This window comes from Podarcis gaigeae (assembly GCF_964106915.1).
Source record: "Podarcis gaigeae genome assembly, chromosome: 2".
In the NCBI taxonomy this organism is placed as follows: domain Eukaryota; kingdom Metazoa; phylum Chordata; class Lepidosauria; order Squamata; family Lacertidae; genus Podarcis; species Podarcis gaigeae.
The window spans coordinates 5,344,031-5,364,175 of record NC_139679.1 but is presented as its reverse complement, the minus strand read 5'-3'; the positions used below and the strand labels follow the sequence as shown (position 1 = coordinate 5,364,175).

The 20,145-nt window shown below is 45.6% G+C and overlaps 1 protein-coding gene across 3 annotated transcripts; it reads left to right on the top strand.

Moving 5' to 3' along the window:
• The first annotated feature begins 771 nt into the window (after positions 1 to 771).
• LOC310840214 (myosin light polypeptide 6-like) lies at positions 772 to 17,759 on the top strand. Of its 3 annotated transcripts, XM_083729521.1 has the most exons (8): positions 776 to 923; positions 1,091 to 1,295; positions 8,901 to 8,928; positions 11,037 to 11,180; positions 12,140 to 12,313; positions 14,487 to 14,564; positions 16,506 to 16,544; positions 17,430 to 17,759. In XM_083729521.1, exons 2-7 carry the CDS (start codon positions 1,110 to 1,112, stop codon positions 16,532 to 16,534), a joined length of 639 nt encoding a protein of 212 aa, XP_083585647.1. In that variant the 5' UTR covers positions 776 to 923; positions 1,091 to 1,109; the 3' UTR covers positions 16,535 to 16,544; positions 17,430 to 17,759. The 3 variants fall into 3 exon arrangements, 2 of the variants coding, with proteins under 2 accessions (XP_083585646.1, XP_083585647.1); XR_014561847.1 differs by lacking the exon at positions 776 to 923 and having other exon boundaries at positions 946 to 1,295; positions 16,506 to 16,836; positions 17,190 to 17,759; XM_083729520.1 differs by lacking the exons at positions 14,487 to 14,564; positions 16,506 to 16,544; positions 17,430 to 17,759 and having other exon boundaries at positions 772 to 923; positions 12,140 to 12,607.
• Positions 17,760 to 20,145: the final 2,386 nt, after the last annotated feature.

Sequence of the window (20,145 nt, the reverse complement as noted above, 5' to 3'; positions counted from 1 at the left end):
CACCCTGGCAAATTCAGGCAGCACAATTAAAGATCATTTAGGACTCTTGCAAAACAAACCCAAAAGATCAGATATTTTGCAATAAGGAAGGTGATGGGGAAATGCTCTGGGATAACACTTGGCACAGTGTCTAATCTCACCACAAACAAATTGGGATAAACACTCATTAAACTAGCAGTTTTGAAAGAGATTTTAGTCCAACTTTTAAGGGAAGCAGAGGGAAAGAGGACTATGATGAATGTCTGTCTCAGGCTTTTACCTCTGTTGATATTTGCACACAGAGGGAAACCCAACCCAAAATAAAACACTTCTTACAGACAGACAGAGGCCAGGATCACAGGATCGTGCAACTAATTCATGTGAAGTATTCTTTATATCCATGTCTAAGTATCTCCAATTTCCATCCAACCCAAACCGAATATTTTGCAGAACGAAAAGCATTGTGTTTATTGTGCCAATCAAGCTGCAATGATTCTAAAACACCCTCTAGCTAAACAAGTTGTTGCTTTTTCCAGTGTCTGTATTGTGATGTATGCAGACCCTGCATTCTGAGTTGCCAAGAAGTGTGTGTGTGTGCAACTAGAAGAATCAACATACTCCACAATGGAGAAGTTCCTAGATAATAATGCCATACCTACACCCTCCCCGCGATAGATTGGGTCCTACACTGCTGCAGTTTACTTAGAACAGCAGTCAAGCCAGGCTGGACGCAATGTTAATAGAAGGAGAATCCCACCCCCGCTTGCCTTCTGCTAGCCCATATGACTGGTGCAGAGAGCCAGAGGATTTGCTGTGTGAGCTGGCTGGCTTGGTGCCACAAAGGCACGTCGAAGGCCTGGCTATTCAGAAAGGATGCTTAGCTGTAGCAAAGCCCTTTGAGATCTCTCTGTCTTGAATGGAGGGAGGAACTAGCATTGCTGAAGGTGACTGATGCTCCCATTTTTAGATGCATTCCCACTCCATACCCAGCTAGTCCTCTTGGGCTGACATCACAGGATCCACAGAGCTATTTAAACTGCAGCCGGGCAGAGCCAGCCTGAGCTGAGGATCCTGCCTGCATCTGCTGACTTCCCCTCTGCTTCATTCCCAGCAGGAGACACGGAGAGAACATGCCCCCAAAGAAGGATGCCCCAGTGAAACGGCCAGTACCCCCGCCTGCCAAACCAGCAGCTAAGCCAGCTCTAGTGAAGCCAGGAGCCCCGGCAGCTAAAGGGAAAGCACCAGAACCAGCGCCAGCGGCGCCAGCAGCACCAGCAAAGCCCAAGGATCCCCCAATTGACCTCTCCAAAGTTGTGGTGAGTAAGACATGGTTGAAGGGACAGAACACCTGCGGGAACCCTTCTCTTCTTGGGAAGGAAGCCGGTTAAAGGCAGCAGCAAGAGGGGTGGCCAGGATCTTAGGCTATTTTATCTGAAGTGTTTTCTATCCTTTTAGTAAATAGTGCTTTGTGGGATGATATTATTGTAGAAGGGAACTAATTTGAAAGTGTTGCAGCAGGGCATTCCAAGTGGATAAAGGGAGGTTACAGGTTGCAATAATTAATTAGAGGCACCCTAATATGAATTAGTGGGTGCGAAGAGGGGGCTAAATAAATCAAGGCAGCTACCACCATTTTAGAAGCCAAGCCTAGCCCTGTTCCACTCACAAAGACCCAGCCAGCCCGACTCCACAGAAGGTGTTTGGAGTATTAAATACGTTTGGGCTTGAATAATATCCTCAGCCTGGGCAGAGACAGACGATAGTTTTTAACAGAATTGAAAGTGATTTGAAAGAGGCTTCACTTCTGGTGGTACACACGTTTCGTTTGCCTGTTTTTCTTATCAAACAGATTTTTGAAACAATACAAAGCCACTTTATTTGAGGCAAATGGTGGGATGAATGAACAACATACCATGAAAAGAGATTCTTCTTTCAGACCACCAACTCTCTGAAAAACTTGTCAGGCTCCAGACTTCCGTAAACTACTTTCCAACTCCCTTGAAGCGGTCAGGTATTTCCCCCTGGCAGAAAGATCAGAATGAGTCAAAGCCAAAGTAAAACTCAACTGACAGGAGCAGCATGTGCTTATGCACACACATTACCTATAAAGCTGGCCACCAGACAACCCCATTCCTATGGGATACCCAAATAGCTGGCAAGACCCTGCTGCATTATCTCCAAGCTGGACAGCCCCTCTCGTGAACAGCAAGGGACCAAGTAGGTGTCAACTGGGTGTCAATTGAAAGGTACTGATGGCATGCATACCTCTTATCTGATCTGTTTATTTTCATTCCTTTTTACTGAATCCCCATATTCAGTTTTACATTTTGCAAAAACTACATATGTGTTTAAATTTGCCCAGCTAACTCTGGCTGGAACCAAAACATAGGGAATCTGGCCTCTCTTACTGGAAGTGGTCAGCACTGGGTCTGAAGCAACAAAAAATAAAACTTATTTCATTTTCTCCAGATAAGACAGCTGATCTCCCTGAGTTTTGCTGCTCTTTAAAATGATTTGTTTCATTTACCCTCACAGCTATTGTTCCATGTTTTTCAGAGGCAGCTAAGGAGCACAGATGCTTGGTTGAAAAGCTCTAGTGAATTGTCCACCAGCAAGGATTTGGGTCTAAGTCTCCTTGGCTCAAGGCTAACACTATCTGTTGGACTAAACGATACAGTGTTGGGAACTGGAGCTCCATATGGGAAATGAGAATGCCTAAAATCAGGCATGTTTCTTTCTCAGTCCATTCTGAGTTCATTGTGTGCCTTCAAGGCTGATAATGAATTCTAGTTTTAAAAAGAAAGAAAGAAAAGGCAGGACAATGACTGCGCAAGGTGTGGATTTGTGTGAAACTAAGTTGGCCACTTGATCACACTCTAGACTTTTAATCATGATAAATAATTAGCCCTCCATGTCAAGAACTTGGGGTTCCAAGTGGTGGGGGCATGCAGCCAGAGCACAACGTCCAGACTTCTTGCTGACTGCTATTGGGAACAGAATGCTGAATTCGATTGCCCTTCTTCTCCAACTTTTGTGCTGACATTCAGTGAATTTCCCCAGTTTGAATTTAGTTTTATGATGCATACGAGATATAAATATAGTTATATCCTCATATTTAAAGATGCTTAGTCTAGGTTTATCATTATTTCTTTCCTGACACAAACTTTTTTGCAGGCACAAATTCAACAGGTGCTGCTTCCCCATCACTATCTCTCTGTGCTGGGGGAAAGCTGTACCTGCTGGATTTTCGTCTGGCATGCAGCTGGGTAAGGCTACAAATAAATGGTAACAAAATTAATAAATGGGTCTCCCTATGCATGTTTAGCCTAAAGGTGGGTGAAACATCTGAAATGGCTGAAGACTATCAGCCTACGCAAAGCTGCACTGCAGTGTGCTAGGTAGCTAAGAATAGAGCTGAGTCTGGGGCTTTCATACAGTATTTAAAAGGAAGTTCCTTCCTTGACCTCTGCACCACACCAGACCTCAAGGCCTTTGGGTTCATAGCTTCATGGAAAGCTGGAGCTGCTTCTTCTGCTCTTAGTGTAGGGCTGCCGGCCATACATCTGGACATAACCGGGATCAGGCCCTCAGAAGCAGCGTCCAGGCAGAAAGTGTTGAAATGTCTGAGGAAATCTGGAAGTGTAGCTTTTGGCGAATTTTCTTTTTGCAAAAAGAAGCTCAACAACTTTTGTGTCTGGATTTTCACTTTTTGAAGTATGGCAACCCTGTCTCAGTGCTGCTTCTAGGCAGCCAGGAAATAAAGTCCATTTCCCCATCTCAGCAGACAATGGTGAGTGGGAAGGGCAGCAAGCTAAGGTTAGCAGGTTAGAGGGGCAAGATAAATTTAGCAATTGAAAGGGCTCCTGTTATTTTAACGACAGGTCCGAACAGCAGGCGCAAAAGCCTGGTATTTGGCCTGCATTCTCAGAAAGCCCGGCCAGGGACAGGTGGCCACCAGCGGGGGTGGGGTGGGGGTGGGACTTAGCATGTTCCCCACTTTTTACAGGGAACAGTTATTTCAATCCTACCTCTGTCCCTTTGCTGGGATGCCACCTTCTGAGACTGGGAGGATCATGTTGCGGGAGGATTGGGGCATTCAGTCAACAGCCATGTCCTCCTAACGCTGCGGGATTCCTGAAACAGTGAGGTAGGGGCTTCAATAAGGAGAGTGATGGCAGAGAGGGGAAAGCGAGCCCTTATTTAAACCCACTCTAGATTCCAGCCCTAGAAACCTCCTGCTGAACTGGCCTCCCTGGCGCCTTAAGCATCTCCTCCGCCTGTCTTTGCTGGTCACAAGGCTGAAAGAGGCAGCGAGAGGCCGGCCTCTGATGCAGGAAGAGACAGTCTGGCCTAGCAGTTCCAGGACTGGCCACAGCAGCACCTGCATGTGCAGCGAAGAACCGTTCTTGGTCCCATGTAACACGCAGGGCTCGTTTGCACTGTCCACGGGCCACAGAACAACCAGAAAAAGAGTACCTGTAAAATGTGCAGATCTGCAATGATAAATAGAAATAGAAATACTTTATTGTCACTTGTACAACCTGTACAAGTTGATGCGGGTGACGCTGTGGGTTAAACCACAGAGCCTAGAACTTGCTGATCAGAAGGTCGGCGGGTGAGCTCCCGTTGCTCGGTCCCTGCTCCTGCCACCCTAGCAGTTCGAAAGCACGTCAAAGTGCAAGTAGATAAATAGGTACCACTCCGGCGGGAAGGTAAACGGCGTTTCCATGCGCTGCTCTGGTTTGCCAGAAGCGACTTAGTCATGCTGGCCACATGACCCGGAAGCTGTATGCTGTCTCCCTCGGTCAATAAAGCGAGATGAGTGCCACAACCCCAGAGTTGTCCGCGACTGGGCCTAACGGTCAGGGGTCCCTTTACCTTTACAACTTGTATACAGTGAGATTACATGAGCTCCCCCCACTCATCTCTCTTAGTCTTAATTCCCCTCATTTACTGATGCACACCCACCAAACCCGAAAGTCAGCTGTCCTGTTGTTACCTTTTCATTCAGCAGCCTAACAGCCCACAGATAGAAGCTGTTCTTTACCCTGTTGGTGCGACTAATCATGCTTCTATATCTCCATCTGCAGTGTCGCATGTTGCAAAACTAAAAATCCAGAGTTCACCCTGGTTTCCCTCCACTCCTGCCCTGTGCTCCAAGCCTCCCCATGAGCCAGCCGGCCTTAGGCTGGGTCCCATCTTCAGCCGCACATTGCCACACATGCATAGTCTTGGGGGAAACGCTTCCTGTCTCCAGGATCTACTCCTAAGGCCCGTGGGAAGCAAGATGAACAGAAGCAAGGGTTGTTACCTTTTATAAACCTCACAGCTGGGGCAGGCCAGGACGGAACAAATATATGGAGCCCTGTACTGTACAGTGGGATGCCTGGATCACAGCCTTTTTGGGCCCCTGGGAGCTGCCACAGGGATCTGAGGGGTTTGGGGGTGCGTTCAGACTCCGGGTGGAATACACCTAACCTTTACACAGAGTAGACCCATTGACATTAATAAGTGAAGTCATGCTCGTTAATTCCATCCTCTGGCTCCAAGATTGCTCCTCTGTTGTAAGCAATAAGCAGAACTGCAGTTGTCTTTCCACATGATCATGAGCCTTCCGGCACTTTTTCTCTGCATAGTCCTCCATGTTCCATCCACACCAGCTCCTGTGAGTGACGAAGGGGAAGCTTCAATACACCATTTGAAGCTCAGCACACCTTTGTGGTGGCCAACATTTTATCACCCTGCTCATTTTCACCACTGATCTTTTTAGCATATAACACTTTTCTGGCTACATTTTGTTCAGTTTTTAAACAAAAAATGTGATGCATTAAAATAAATAAATCAGAAACACATATTAGCCCAATTAAAAGGATCAATTTAAAAATGAATGAATGTGATAAAATGACACCCATTGCAAAGTTTATAGAGAAAGTGTGCTGCAAAGCTGTGAGAGATTCGCCTGAGTTGTTGGTCACTGCCCACATGCAAACTCTGTGCTAAGGGAATCTGCAGCTACAGAGAGTGCTGTACTCTTCTGTAGTTCTGAAAAAAGCAAAGACTTTGTCTGGAAAAAAGGCACATATAATGCAGGGAAGACAGAGGACAGACATTAATGGACAGTGATGCCATGTACATGTCCTGAGAAAAGTAAGTGTATGGAGAGTGGCAATTCCACACCTTGGTCTGCAAGCATCCTTGGACAGCTTCTGCATGAGGCATTGAAACTGGAACTGGCCTGCCTTCTTCACTGGCATTTTATAGGGACCCATGTGCATCATCGTCTATTTGTAATACATCTGTGTTTTCTCAGTGATACACATGACTTCCCCCCTAATGCATAAAATTCATTATTATAATTTTAAACCCGAAAGAGAAGCACAGTCTCCAGAGGGAAAGATGCTCACAGCGGTACCCTTCCAACTTGTGCAAGAGGTGTGGTTCCTATGTGTACAGCAGCATTGGGGGGGGGGCATAAATGAGCCCTATCACCCTGCCCCCCACCACTTCCCATACCTAAGCACGCTTTTAGTATCTGGTAAGGCCATTCCACATATTTTAAAACACTGATTACTTATTTGAATGAACATGCTGGAAATGAACATACAGTAAGCCCTATATCTTATCTAATTGCTCCGTGCTGCTTTAAGATGTGGGTTTTTAACTGCGTAATTTGTGAAATGTTTATAGCATTGTAAACAGCTTTACCTTGCACAACTCTGAGAAAAGCTGCCAGTCTCATTTTATTTATTTATTTATTTATTTTATCTTAAAAACTCTTATACCCTTTTCATTAATGCATTGATGAATCTCAAAGTGGTTCACAATATGCAGCAGCCCACTGGAACTCTTCCCATTGGAACAACTGAACTCAGGAAGTGAATTAGCAGATGAAGAGGCAAGCGAAGACTCAGCAGGCACCATCGCTTGAGAGAGAGTGCCCTGGCCTGACCACTGGCTCCTCTGGACTCTTCAGGGGATTCAGGTTTTAGCATAAAATTTGGAGGAGTTCTGGGGAACTGAGTCTCCACAGTTGGGAAGGAAGGGAGAGAAATGGGAAAGCATATTTCCCCCTCTTTGTTGACTGACAAACAAAGTACTTGCGCAACATTGCAGGAGAGTGAGTATTTTTTGTTTTATTTTATAAGGCTGAGGAAGCAAGTTGCCCTTTCTCAATGGCAGGAAGGGAAGTGAAAAGCTGCTGGATCTCTCATCAGGAGTCCAGCCAGTCAGTCAGCAGCAGACCTCTTGGCCCAAGGCTTCAGAGGAGCTGAGTGGGCAGGGAGCAGGGTTGCCTCCTTGCAGAGAGAGGGAGAGAGAGGTGAAATTGCAACTCCCCAACTACCTTGGAGCTGGGGTAGGAGGGGAGGGCATGGAAATCTCCTTGGCATGCACTGCCTTTTCAGCACTCTGTTTACTCTCTCTCTGCCTCTCCATCCTTCACGCCCCCCCCCCTGCTCCTGCCCTTTAATAACCTCAACTGTGAAAGGCAGTCATCTCCCAAGAACCTAGACAACACTAGAAAGTAGCTGGGTTGGCTCGTAAGGAAAATTCCCAAACCCATTTTAAGGCAATGCCTTCATGAGGCCAACCAAAATGACACAAAACAGTGTGCAAGCTTTCAAGTTCCACAGAACTGTTTCCCACCTGGCCTGATGAAGAATTGTGGAGAAGTTGGAAGCCTGCGTGCTTTTTTGTGTGTGACAGTTTGGTTGGACGAAAAATGGTATACTCCAATATGGATTTTGGAAGTTCTTTAAAAGTCTTGGTGTGAGAGTGATAGAATGGAGGGAGGGGAAGGAGAATGAATTGTCGCACACAGCTGTGTCTCACCCACTGATATGAATGGAACATAGCAGAATGTGGACACACAAAAGAAAATCCCTGGTACTCGGGAAAAGCAATTGCAATTCCACTTCTGGCTTACCACAAAAAAAACCAAGATTGTATCTTTCTAGGCGCTCCTTGTCTTGGAAACACCCTTTGTTTGGGAAGATTGAGAGACAGGTCTGAGGAGAACTGAAAATTGGAGAACAGAGAGACAGAGAAAGGGAGTAAAAATGAACCATTCAGAGATGACCATGGAGGAGACATTTGTGATATATAGACACACAGGTGGAGAACCTTTCTTAGTGTGAGGGCTGCATTCTCTCATGAGGTAACTTCTGAGGGCCTCCTAGTGATAGGCAAGGCCAGAGTAATGGGTCTGACTCTTTTCTTTGTACAAGAGGTGGCATTCCAGCCATGGGTGTAGCCAGGATTTTTGTGGGGGGGCCAGAACCAACATGATTGGTCAGTTAAGTATTTCTATTGTTTTACTTGATCTGGGGAGGCATCTCCCCGCTGGCCATGGCTACGCTCATGATTCCAGCCACAATAAAGCCAGAGATTTCTATCCAGGCTAGCAAGAGCCAATATCACAGTTAAAGAGTTTGACGAAGGCACAGAGCAGGACTGGTGAGGAGTCGTGGTCTGCAGAAAGGGGGTGGCCTAGGGAGAGTCCTGAGAATTTGATCTGAATAAGCAAAATTCCTAACCCTGATGGATTGTGTAGGTATTTTTGAAAAAATGCAACAATACAAATGTCCAGTATGGTCATCAACTCTAAACAAGTTGACCGTTTTTTACACATCTGTTCGTCAATGAAAATTAACTGGTCAAATGTTAAAATGGACAAAATACATAGCATAGCTGCCCTGTTCCATCTTTAGTTTTTCTTTGGGAGCTTTAGCATCTGCTCTGTCCACTCATCTGTGGCTGAAGAAGTTTTCTGCGAGTCCTAATGCTTCCTTTTTATAACTTGGCATTTCTATCAACAACTTGGGCTTGACCACCTTCCTGTCACCTTGCCCAGTCTCTCTCTCACTTCAGTACCATTTCCTGTGACTGTCATGATCTCCAACCACTTTCTTTCTTCTTTGTAGATTGAATTCACTAAGGAGCAGTTGGAAGGTAAGCCAATTTGATTGTCCAAAGGCAGCAGGAGCAAGCTTTCCTGAGCTAGATGCAGAGGCGCTGACATCGCATGCGCCCCGCAGCATGCATGACGTTGTGCATGCATGCCCCCTGCACCCACAGTCGCGGGGCTAAGTTGGTGTGCATGAACTTTCACCTGGTGGCAAAACTATTTCTGATTCACTTCTACAGCCCACCTCAAACAAAATATAGTGGTACCTCAGGTTACATACGCTTCAGGTTACATACGCTTCAGGTTACAGACTCTGCTAACCCAGAAATATTACCTCGGGTTAAGAACTTTGCTTCAGGCTGAGAACAGAAATCGTGCTCCGGCGGCGCGGCGGCAGCAGGAGACCCCATTAGCTAAAGTGGTGCTTCAGGTTAAGAACAGTTTCAGGTTAAGAACGGACCTCCGGAACGAATTAAGTTCTTAACCTGAGGTACCACTGTAACTGCTTTGTGTGCATCTTGGTGTTTGCTTTTTACTTCCTAAAACCTCTTAGTTTCTTAGGGACTGGGAGCTGTTATCAAAAGCAATAGCCCCGTATCACCTTCTCTCCCCATAACATTTAGAACACCAGGAAGCACAACATGATGCCAGTGTTCTGCAAGGTCCGCCACCCCCACTTCATTTAACTGGTTGCTGGGAAACCTGAAGTGGTGATGAGATCACATCACAATTTTTGTAGTACTAGATATAACCAGGAGTGGGAGAGGAGTTACAGCTACTTCTGGTCTCATGGCATAAGCAGCGGAGAACGGAGTAGCTGGAGTCGAGAGACTGGAAACACAGAAGCCTAGTCCATTCTCTTGGACAGTCACATAATGTATCCCTGCCCCAGCTTCCTCCTCACATAGACTCCAGTCCTCAAGGTTCAGACTGAGCAAACAATAATTACAATTGTCCTTTCTTTCCCAATACACCTTTGTAACCCACCCAGTATCGTCACACCTTTAGTTTCAGCTTTCTGATCTGACACCTCCATGCACAAGTGCACACACACACACAAACTTTTATTTCAAAGGCATTCATAATTTCCCTCATGACACAAAAGAAATTATATATTTTTTCTGGCTTTCTCCACAACCACTTAACAGTAATTCTTATTTTTAAATCTTATATCAATAAACTGATTTTCTGCCCCAAAAGCCCTGACGCGGATTACAATATATGTGGGTTCTTTAGCTGGGAGCAGCAACCGTTTAGACTGCAATCCTTGCCACACTTTCCTAGAAACAAGTCCCATTTAACTCAATGGGGCTTACTTCTGAGTAGACATATACAGGACTTCAGCATTAATAAACTTGGAAAGTGGTTTTACATTTACACTTGTAATGCAGTCAAGTCCTTAGGAAGCCTCACCCTGCTCACCAAACCATCCCTCTATTATTTTGAAAGCTGCCCTAAGCATTATGAGAGAAAGAGTGTACATATTTCCAACAAACAGAACATTGTAATCACCTATAGGTGCCTGATTTAACTATCTTGCACTTTCAATTGCTCTTACCACTGAAACCTTCTTTAGCAACTTGAAGGAATGTCTCATTAGCTCAGTTAATGGAGGAGTTGGGGGCCTGGGTATCTGAGAGATGCAGTTCCTCTTGGTGTGCCTGATTTGCAATGCCTTTGTGCTGTCCAAGGTTGCTACAGGATTAGAGGTGCTGTCTAAATATAAAAATGATTCCTTGGCAACTAAAACCTTCCCAAGATCAAGGTGATGCCCCTTTGGAATGAAGGCCCCTGAGATCCTTATTTCATTTAGAGCAAGAATAGCCAGTGTCTTCCTTTCAAGATCGCCATCGTTTTCTCTTTAGACGCATCCCAAGCAGAGCTTGCCCTTTGGTAGGCAGCAACCTCCCTCCCTCCCTCCCTCCCTCCCTTCAGATTGGCTGTGATGAGTGATAGAAACTGGGCAGGTTAAACAGACCTTGCAGACGGCGGTGTCTAGTTTCTTGGGATTATGTGAACCATCAAGTTGACAGCTGGCATGGCAAGCTTGACACTTTATCCCCAAAAACCCCTCCGGTCCCCGGCAGCTTGCCCAGTTCTGAGACCTCATCACAAAATAACCACATTAAAACTTTGGTCTAATCTCCCCTAGATTACAAAGAGGCCTTTGGGCTCTTTGATCGGGTTGGTGATGGCAAAATCCAGTTGGGCCAGTGCGGAGATGTGATGAGGGCCGTGGGACAGAATCCCACAAATGCCGAGATCATGAAAGTCCTGGGACACCCCAAGCCGGATGGTGAGTCTTGCTCCTTGTCTCACAAGTAGAAAGGGAAATGGACAGGATGGCCACTTGAGGGCAATAGATTCCAAATTCAAGAAAGTATACAGTACAGAGTAGTACTAGGCAAAAACTGCATACAAAAATGTGTATATCAGGAGAAAGGGCTGCTAAAATGCTGGTGAATTTTATTGAGAACTGTTTTAAATAGAAAAAAATAGCAAGTTGATGTGGAAATATGGTAAACTGAATTTAAGATTGGGAAAACAAATTTGAGAGGTCTGTCCATCTTTAGTTAGGAATGGGGGAAAGGGTGGGAAGCTGTGTAGGACACATCAGCCCTGAAGGGTGTTTTCAGACGTGAGGCTGACATCCCTTTAGAGCTTCAGCATTCTTACTAGTTCTACTATTCAGGCTTGAGTGCCAATGCTTATGTCACCAAAATGGTACCACCAAAATGCAAGGAGGAGATACGTGTGCATGGATGGTGCCCTTTTGGCTGCATTAGCCTAGGCACTCATGCCTGAATATCAGAAGCAGAGATATTGTATCAATTAAAGGAGAAAAATAAGGAAAAAATAGGACAATAGTAGAAACATAAACATGGAATATAGTATTCTCTCTTTCTTTACTTCTGTATAATTTCCATACTTTATATAATTTAAGTATGTATTACATAGAAACCCAGTATAAACACTGAAGCAAAAGAAGCTGATGTGTGACCAGCTCCTTCCAGTTCTGAGCCTCTGCTCCATCCTCCCCAAAAACCATATGCTAAGCAATTTTCAGGATGCCAAACACAGTTTCGGGTTCACATTCCAAGTGAAAGAGTGCAGTCCTCATGGAATGTATACAATCAACAGACACAGATTTCTGAGGGTGTAGGCTGGGAAGTGCCCCATGAAATCTGTGAGGCAAAGCGCTTGAGACTAGTTTGCTGTTGACAGTCTTTCCTCTTCCTCCTCCTCCTCCACTAGAGCTGAATTCTAAGCGGGTGGAGTTTGAAGAGTTCCTGCCCATGTTACAGACTATTGCCAAGAACAAAGATCAGGGAACCTACGAAGACTACGTGGAGGGGCTCAGGGTCTTTGACAAAGAGGGAAATGGCACCGTCATGGGTGCAGAACTGCGCCATGTCCTCGCCACGCTGGGTAAGTGCTGCCAAGTGAAAAGGCAAAACTTTCTCGCCAGTTTGTTGCCAGAAGGCCCAAGCAGCTTGGGGGGCACACCAAACGTGAGGAGGCCATGCTACAGCCCAGAGCCCAGAAGGATCCCATTTTCAACAGAGCCATCATCCCATTCACTTACTTCAGCTTTGGGTGCAGGTGGATGTGCTAAACTAGCCAATGGGCAACGCTGCAATTAATCCTTGTTCGAAATGATTGTTCATTCATAAATGAACTGGATGGCCTTAGGCAGTGCCGGATTTACCTATAAGCTATAGCTTAGGGCCCCACTCTCTTGGGAGCCCCCCAAAAAATTAAAGGGAAAAAAACCTGGATGTACATTTCCAAAATATAAGATAAAAAACAAATAAAATAAAGCCTACATACAGCAACAGTGTTTTGTGTTGTGTAGGCTCCTATTTGTTATGTGCAAATGGCTTTAGATACCCATTAGGTCCATAAATTACCATATAGCATATATTCAACCTAAAAAACAGTGACAATTTGTTGTTGACTAGGGACAGCTGGACATATAAAGGGCCCCATTACCTTCAGTAGCTCAGGGCTTCATCAAACCTAAATCCGGCCCTGGTCTCTCCAGGTACTGTTTTGCATCCTGATTTCCCCTTGCCTTGGTACTAAGGAGACTCATAGTACCTCTTCCCCATTAAGGTTTGGGGGAGTGGCCTTTATATAGAGAGGATGCCCTTGTGGCAAGGAGTTGTTGCACTCTCATCCACTATAGAATACGTGCATTAATAAATAAGGACTTGCGCTTCTGTTCCAGGGAGGTGCAGTGCACAGCCTGCAAAGAACTATTGAAAATGTGAAAAGTCTATAAAATGGAGAGATAATTTTGCTGCCCTTTTTCTCCTTATTTTATTTTAGAAGAAAGGATACATGATCATTATTACAATCTAAGCCTATAATATGTTAGAGGTTTTTTTTTTTCTTCTGGTGGCTGATGACAGAACCACAAGACCGGTGTAAAACACTCAAGCAAAGGTTTTATTACAGCTATAGAAAAACAACAAACACAAAGCATGTGGGTGTTCTCTCTCTGCAGGCAAAATTCAAACTGCGACTTCTGTTCTTTTATACACATTACCATCTGTGTCTAATCAGCCTAGAAAACCACACCCAGAACTCACAGAAAAAGTTCTTAAAGCTGTTTGCACCCTTTTACTGTTTCTTGATGAATGATATCTAACATAATAATGCAACTGAGTTCAATGTGGCTTACTCCCAGGTAAGTGGGGTTTTGGTTGCAGCCTAAAGAACTAGTCATGCTGATAGACTAGAGCATCAGGCTTGAACTGGGAAAAAACTGAATTCAAATCCGAGCTCAGCTACACAGCTGTGTTCCATGCTCCTTCCAAGGAGCTCACAATGGCATATGATAGAATTTGCTCTACAATCCTGTGAAATGGGTTAGACTGAGAAATAGTGACCAAATGTCACCTTGTGAGCATTGCAAACGGCATGGATTTGAACCCAGGTCTCTCCATTCCAAGTATGGCCCTCTAAAAAATAAAATCCAAATACATGTTTATATATACTGTATACACACACAACACATACCAAGATTTTGTTTTGAAGATCAACTGCAGTTGATTAGAATTTAACAAAGGTAAATATGGTCTATCACAAATATCTCAAAATCAGTTACAGATAGGTAGCCGTGTTGGTCTGCCATAGTCAAAACAAAAAAAAAAATGCTTCCAGTAGCACCTTAAAGACTAACTAAGTTAGTTCTTGGTATGAGCTTTCGTGTGCATGCACACTTCTTCAGATACACAGAAGAAGTGTATCTGAAGTATCTGTGTATCTGAAGAAGTGTGCATGCACACAAAAGCTCATACCAAGAACTAACTTAGTTGGTCTTTAAGGTGCTACTGGAAGCAATTATCTCAAAATCAGATTTGATTGTTGATGCCATTTACATCAAACCACCTTCAGTGCAACAAACAATGTAGTTTCATAAACATTCTTGAGGAGTTATTTCAGCGCAAGATGCAGATTGAACTACTTGGTATGCTAGGTGCTGGGCTACTGCTCCCATCATCCTTTGACCATGTTGGCTGGGGCTGAAGGGGACTGAAGGGAATGTAACCTGACCCCTTCTTCCATGTGCTGTTCCTCCTCCTTCTCTTTCCAGGTGAGAAAATGACTGAAGAGGAAGTAGACACTCTATTAGCTGGGCACGAAGATGCTAATGGCTGCATCAATTATGAAGGTGAGAGACTGGGTCTGTTTTTGCATGAGCAGGTAGGCCCAGTGTCAGAACACTCATATTGGACTCATCCAGACTTCCTAGGCACAGGGCCACACTCTGAAGTACTGTATCCAAGCACTCTCCCCCCCCCCACTTTTGCCCCTTTTCTTTCTTTCCCAGAGAAAACCCGCTCTTTACCACTGAATCAGAGCAGATGGCAATCTGTGGGTAACACAAATTGCCATTTGTTCTGATTCAGCGTTAAAGAGCAGGTTCTCACGGGGAAAGTGATGGGAAAATAAAAAAGAGTGCTTGGGCACAGTGCTTTAAAACGTCGACCTGTGCCTAGAAAGTATGGCACAAAAGGAAGTCTGGATGAGCCCATGACCTTGGCGGGGGGGGCATCTCCCCCCCAATCAAGTAAATAAATAAAAATACTTAAGTAACTGATCAATTGTGTTGCAGATAACTCAGTTCTGCCCCTAAAATACAGCCTGCCTATAGATGATCACTTAGAACAGGTGAATAGACAGTTTAGTTTGATTCAAGGGAAGCAGCGACACTTCCCAGTTTCACAGGAAATGTGGTGATAAAAGTGTAGATCCTGCAAGCTTGTATATCGCAGTTAACTAAATTTATATATCACTTGACTGTAGAAAAACCTCTAAGCAGTTTACAAATGAATATTAAAAAGCAGGTAATGTACAGAACATTGCACACGTTATCTACAAGTTGTGGTAAAGAATATGCTTTGCAAGTGAAAAGTCTCAGGTCAGTTCCTGGCATCTGCTGGTAGAGCTGGGATTATACCCCCCCCCCCCGAAACCCTGGAGAGACACAGCCTATCAGTGTGGACAGTATCAAGTTTGCTGGACCAATGGTCCATCTAAGTACAAGGCAGCTTCCTCCGTTCCTAAGTTATATGGGATGCTGGACTTTGCTTGTTGCAGTTTTCATATGCAAACAAATGTGCAACACTGTGTGGATGAGGTGCTTAAGTGCCTAGTACTGTTGGTAATACAGAAGCCACAACTGGCCCATTCGACAGTTAGGGCCCCAATGCTACATGCAGGGAGCAGTTAGGCACTTCATGACCTGCTAATGCCCGAAAAGAAACTCCTAATATTTAATGGGAAGTAAGTGAGGGCAGAAAAACAGATTGCAGGTGAGCAAGTGGGCCAGTTGTCACCTGAGGCAATAGCTTTGCTAATGAAACATCTGTCAGGGAGGGACAAGAGGCAGTAAAGCTTGACTGCTACCTTAAAATATCAGGTGTAACACTCATGACAAAGAACTCATAAGCCACTTCCTCTCAGCTGCTTGGAGCGCCATAACTAGACACCGGGGGCATCTATTGGGAGTGAACATGGACCACTGGTACCAAACGGTATGCAAAACAGCCTTCCTAGGAAAGCTAAAACAGGAGGCTGCCTTCACCCAGTTTGACTCTCCTTCATTGTGTATGCAAGCCAGCAAGGCAATAGCCAATCCCCCCACAACACCATACAAATCAATATGGTTAACCTGACCCAGCAATACCGCCCCCCCCCCCCGCACACACAGACAAAATACACGGCAACCAAACGACTGCAACCTGCCACACCCTGGAACTTCAGGTCCCTCGCACTGCAACCAAAAATAAAGTCCCTGTTTGCATGACACTGTAACAAAAGCTTTGCTCATATACTATACAAAAGAATGAAATTCTACTGTCTTCCCCTTTACTCCCCTCAACTCCACATTTCCTACAACAGTAATGTCTCACTGACTTGTTTGAAGGATTCTATGACTTGGAAGCAGAGGCTCTGTATGTACTCTTGTTACCCTAGAAAATGTAATGATGAAAACATATATGGGGGCGGAAAACAGGGGTAAAAGGCTCACTGGACCAAAATACTGTGCATGTGAATGTGGTGGCAGGTAGTTTTAATTTCCTGACAACTCTTTCCTTTCTCTCCACAGCCTTTGTCAAACACATCATGGCAGTCTGAGCGGAAGAGGGTGAGTATGTGCCTCAGAAATGAGTGTGGTTAATTCTGTGGAGTGGTGTGTGTTCCTCCCCACCGGAAATAACATTTCCTTCCCTGTAACCTCTTTCAGTATTGAGCCTTGAGCTCTCTTCTGAAGTTTTACGTTTGTGTGCGGTACCTTGGAGCCGTGAAAGTGCAAAAATGAGAAGATCCGTAATTGAGAAGATCCATTTGGGGGCACCAAATTTTAGCTTCACACAGGGTGACATATTATGAAAGATTACCATAGTCCACTCCTGATTGGAGGCCCACTAATATTAAGTGTGCATGGGACGCGGGTGGCGCTGTGGGTTCAACCACAGAGCCTAGGACTTGCCGGGTTCGAATCCCCGCAATGGGGTGAGCTCCTGTCGCTCGGTCCCTGCTCCTGCCAACCTAGCAGTTCAAAAGCACGCCAAAGTGCAAGTAGATAAATAGGTACCACTCTGGCGGGAAGGTAAACAGTGTTTCCATGCGCTGCTCTGGTTTGCCAGAAGCGGCTTAGTCATGCTGGCCACATAACCCGGAAGCTGTACACCAGCTCCCTCGGCCAATAAAGCGAGATGAGCACCGCAACCCCAGAGTCGGCCACGACTGGACCTAATGTTCAGGGGTCCCTTTACCTTTTATTATCAAGTGTGCACACTCCAGGAAAGTTACTCGTTGCTGTTACTTGTTGATATAAAGTCAGTTTGCTATAACTTGTTAGTGCTGATGTTTGCAAAGACTAGCATTGCAGAGCTGATGTAGCCAAGCTGGTGAACCAAGAATTTTCACCTTCTCTTCAGAGCTCTTGTCTTGAAGAGCTACTTCATACTAACTCTTGCTAATCTTTGATATGGACCGTAATGGACACACCATCTTCTTTTCTCTACAGACCTGCTGATGGTGGGGTTGAATAGCTGCACCCTTCAGGCAGGACTGCTAAACCCATCACTCCCCGGTGGAATCAACTCAACTCCCCCCTTTTTCTACCTTTGTATAAACACGATCGGCCACCCAAGCCTCGCTCAGAGTGCTGGCTGCAAATGATGCTTCCTTTACCGTATACTGCAATGTGGGAACATCACTGAGTGTTCCTCTGTGGAACCAGAAGGGGGCACTATTTAATGCTACAGCCTCTATGAGAAAAACAATTTTTAAAATCATTTTGACTCTCCCAAAACAATACATTTACTCCACTGGACAATAAAGTCGTTGGTTTTCAGCTCTTTCTGGTCTCTGAGTTTGTGTGATGATGATGATGATGATGAAAACACATTTTTATAGAGCACTTCACAGCGTAAAATCATCAAAAGAGTATGCACAATAAAAACAGGAAAAAATGTATCTTTGGAATGCAAGGAGGTTCCCCCTAACACCAAGTTATAAGGGAATTGTGTGACAGCCAAAAAGCTCCAAACCATATTGGAAAGCAGAAGAAGCGGCAGGATCTGTCAACAACATGTGAATTTGCACACACAGCCAGATCTAGTTCACTGCTTTAGAACAAAACTCCACAAAGTGATTTCTGAAATAGAAAGGGAGCTGCCATGGGGTCCCCTTCTGCCAGGTGGGCTGCCTGTGCCACACATGCTTCAAGTCTGTCCAGGACCAAACATTATGCGGTGTGGTGTCGTGGTTAGTGTGTTGGACTAGGAGCAGAGAGACCAGGGTTCAAATTCTCACTCAGCCATGAAGCTCACTGGGTAATTTGGCAAGACGGTCAAACCTGTAAGGATAAAATAGAGGTGTTTGGGGAGAGACCATGTATGCCAGCTTGGAGGAAATGTGAGAGGATGATACTGCTGTTGTTGTTGGCATTCATCTGTCTTGAACCTCACTGATGTGGTCCAATGGAAAGCAGAGCCACACATCCAGCACCAGCTGGGTTGCCGGAAGGAGGCAGACAGGATGCCACCCCACTGTTTTAGGGACCCCACTCTGGATTTGTGTAGGGTTTACTCCTTAGCCCTTTCTTCTCCTGAAGATCTCCCACAAGGCAGAGGAGGTTTAGGACCAGACTTTTCCTTCTCCTAGTTGGGCTGCCTTCCCAGGTGGATGAGCCCCATCCATCCCTCCCTTCCCTCTGCAGCATGGGCAGAAACTGCCTTCTTGGCCACTGGATGCACTTTTGATCTCACCCACCCAACCCACTAGAGCCTGTTTTCGCATGCAGGGGAAATCCCTAACCCACTAAGCGTTGGAGACCCATTGGCCACCCTCACCTGGTTTAGGCAGCCAGTCAAAGCTGTTTCCCAGGGTGTGGCCGCTGTCACTTGCTGACAGCTTCTGGGAGCTGCAGGTGAGAGCTTTGTGCAGGGTGGGCACCAAAGGCAGACAAACTACCCCAGAAGGAGCACGACCAGAGGTAGGTGTCCCCACCGGAGATACTACCCCTCCCCTAACACCACTACTACTAATACAGTGGTACCTAGAGATGCGAACGGGATCCATTCCGCAGCCCTGTTCGCATCCTGAGCAGAACATAAGATGCGACAGCACGTCTGTGCACACGCAGGTCAAGTTTCACCGCTTCCACGCATGCATGTGACATCATTTTGACCGTCTGCACATGCGCATCCGGGTCGCTACGGAGCGTAACCCAAAAATACTTATCCTGAAGCATATTTATCCCGAGGTATGACTGTACAGTATCAGGGGCGTGTAGGTGTGTGCCAGGGGGGCCATGACCCTGGGCGCACAATTTTGAAGGGGAGCGAACCAGGCACCCCCATGCAAGAGATCAGAGCATGATCCAGGCCGGTGCTCTTGTCCGCCCACCAAGGGCCACGTCAGTGTGAGGCAAAGGCAGGTAAGGAGGCACCTGGCTTTGGGGAGGAGATGGGAGTGCTCTAGGACCCATGAGACCCTCAGGCCTCCATCCCAAAGCCCAGCCCTAAATCTTCCCCTGTGTCTGCACAATGTAGTCACTGCATCACAGTTCTATATCTTATTCTGAGGACCTTCGTGCTTACTTAATAAGTCATATCAATATATTATTTGCCAAGTAAATTGTTATTGTAAATAAACATCAATAAGATATGGTTTGAGAATAAAGGATATTTATATCTCCACCCAGACTCTGTTTCATTGGTCTCATTTGACTCCTGCAGGGCCATTAGACTCAAACATTATCCATGAGTTGCCAGTTAATTTAGGATATTTTATTTTTTTAATTACTTATGTGTTGCATTTATATCTCACTTTTCCCTCAAAGAAGCTCAAAGTGGCCTACACGGTTCTCCCCATCCTCACAACAACCAGCCTGTGAGGTAAATTAGGCTGAGAGGCGGTGAGTAGCCCAAGGTCACCCAGAGAGCTTCATGGGAAACTGAGGACTTGAACCCTGTTCTCTCAGGTACTAGTCCAACACTCTAACTACTACACCACACTGCAAATGTATGCAGTGGGAACACACATTTATTGCTGAAAACTGTGGTCTAAACCACAGAGCCTAGGGCTTGCCGATCAGAAGGTCGGCGGTTCGAATCCCCGCGACGGGGTGAGCTCCCGTTGCTCGGTCCCTGCTCCTGCCAACCTAGCAGTTCAAAAGCACGTCAAGTGTAAGTAGATAGTTACCGCTCCGGCGGGAAGGTAAACGGCGTTTCCGT

Bases quoted from the DNA above. Each gene is read 5' to 3' on its own strand.
- LOC310840214 (XM_083729520.1), top strand. From the start codon at position 1,110: ATGCCCCCAAAGAAGGATGCCCCAGTGAAACGGCCAGTACCCCCGCCT. The intron at 1,296-8,900 runs GTGAGTAAGACA...TCTTCTTTGTAG, and splicing joins TTGACCTCTCCAAAGTTGTG to ATTGAATTCACTAAGGAGCA. The intron at 8,929-11,036 runs GTAAGCCAATTT...AATCTCCCCTAG, and splicing joins CACTAAGGAGCAGTTGGAAG to ATTACAAAGAGGCCTTTGGG.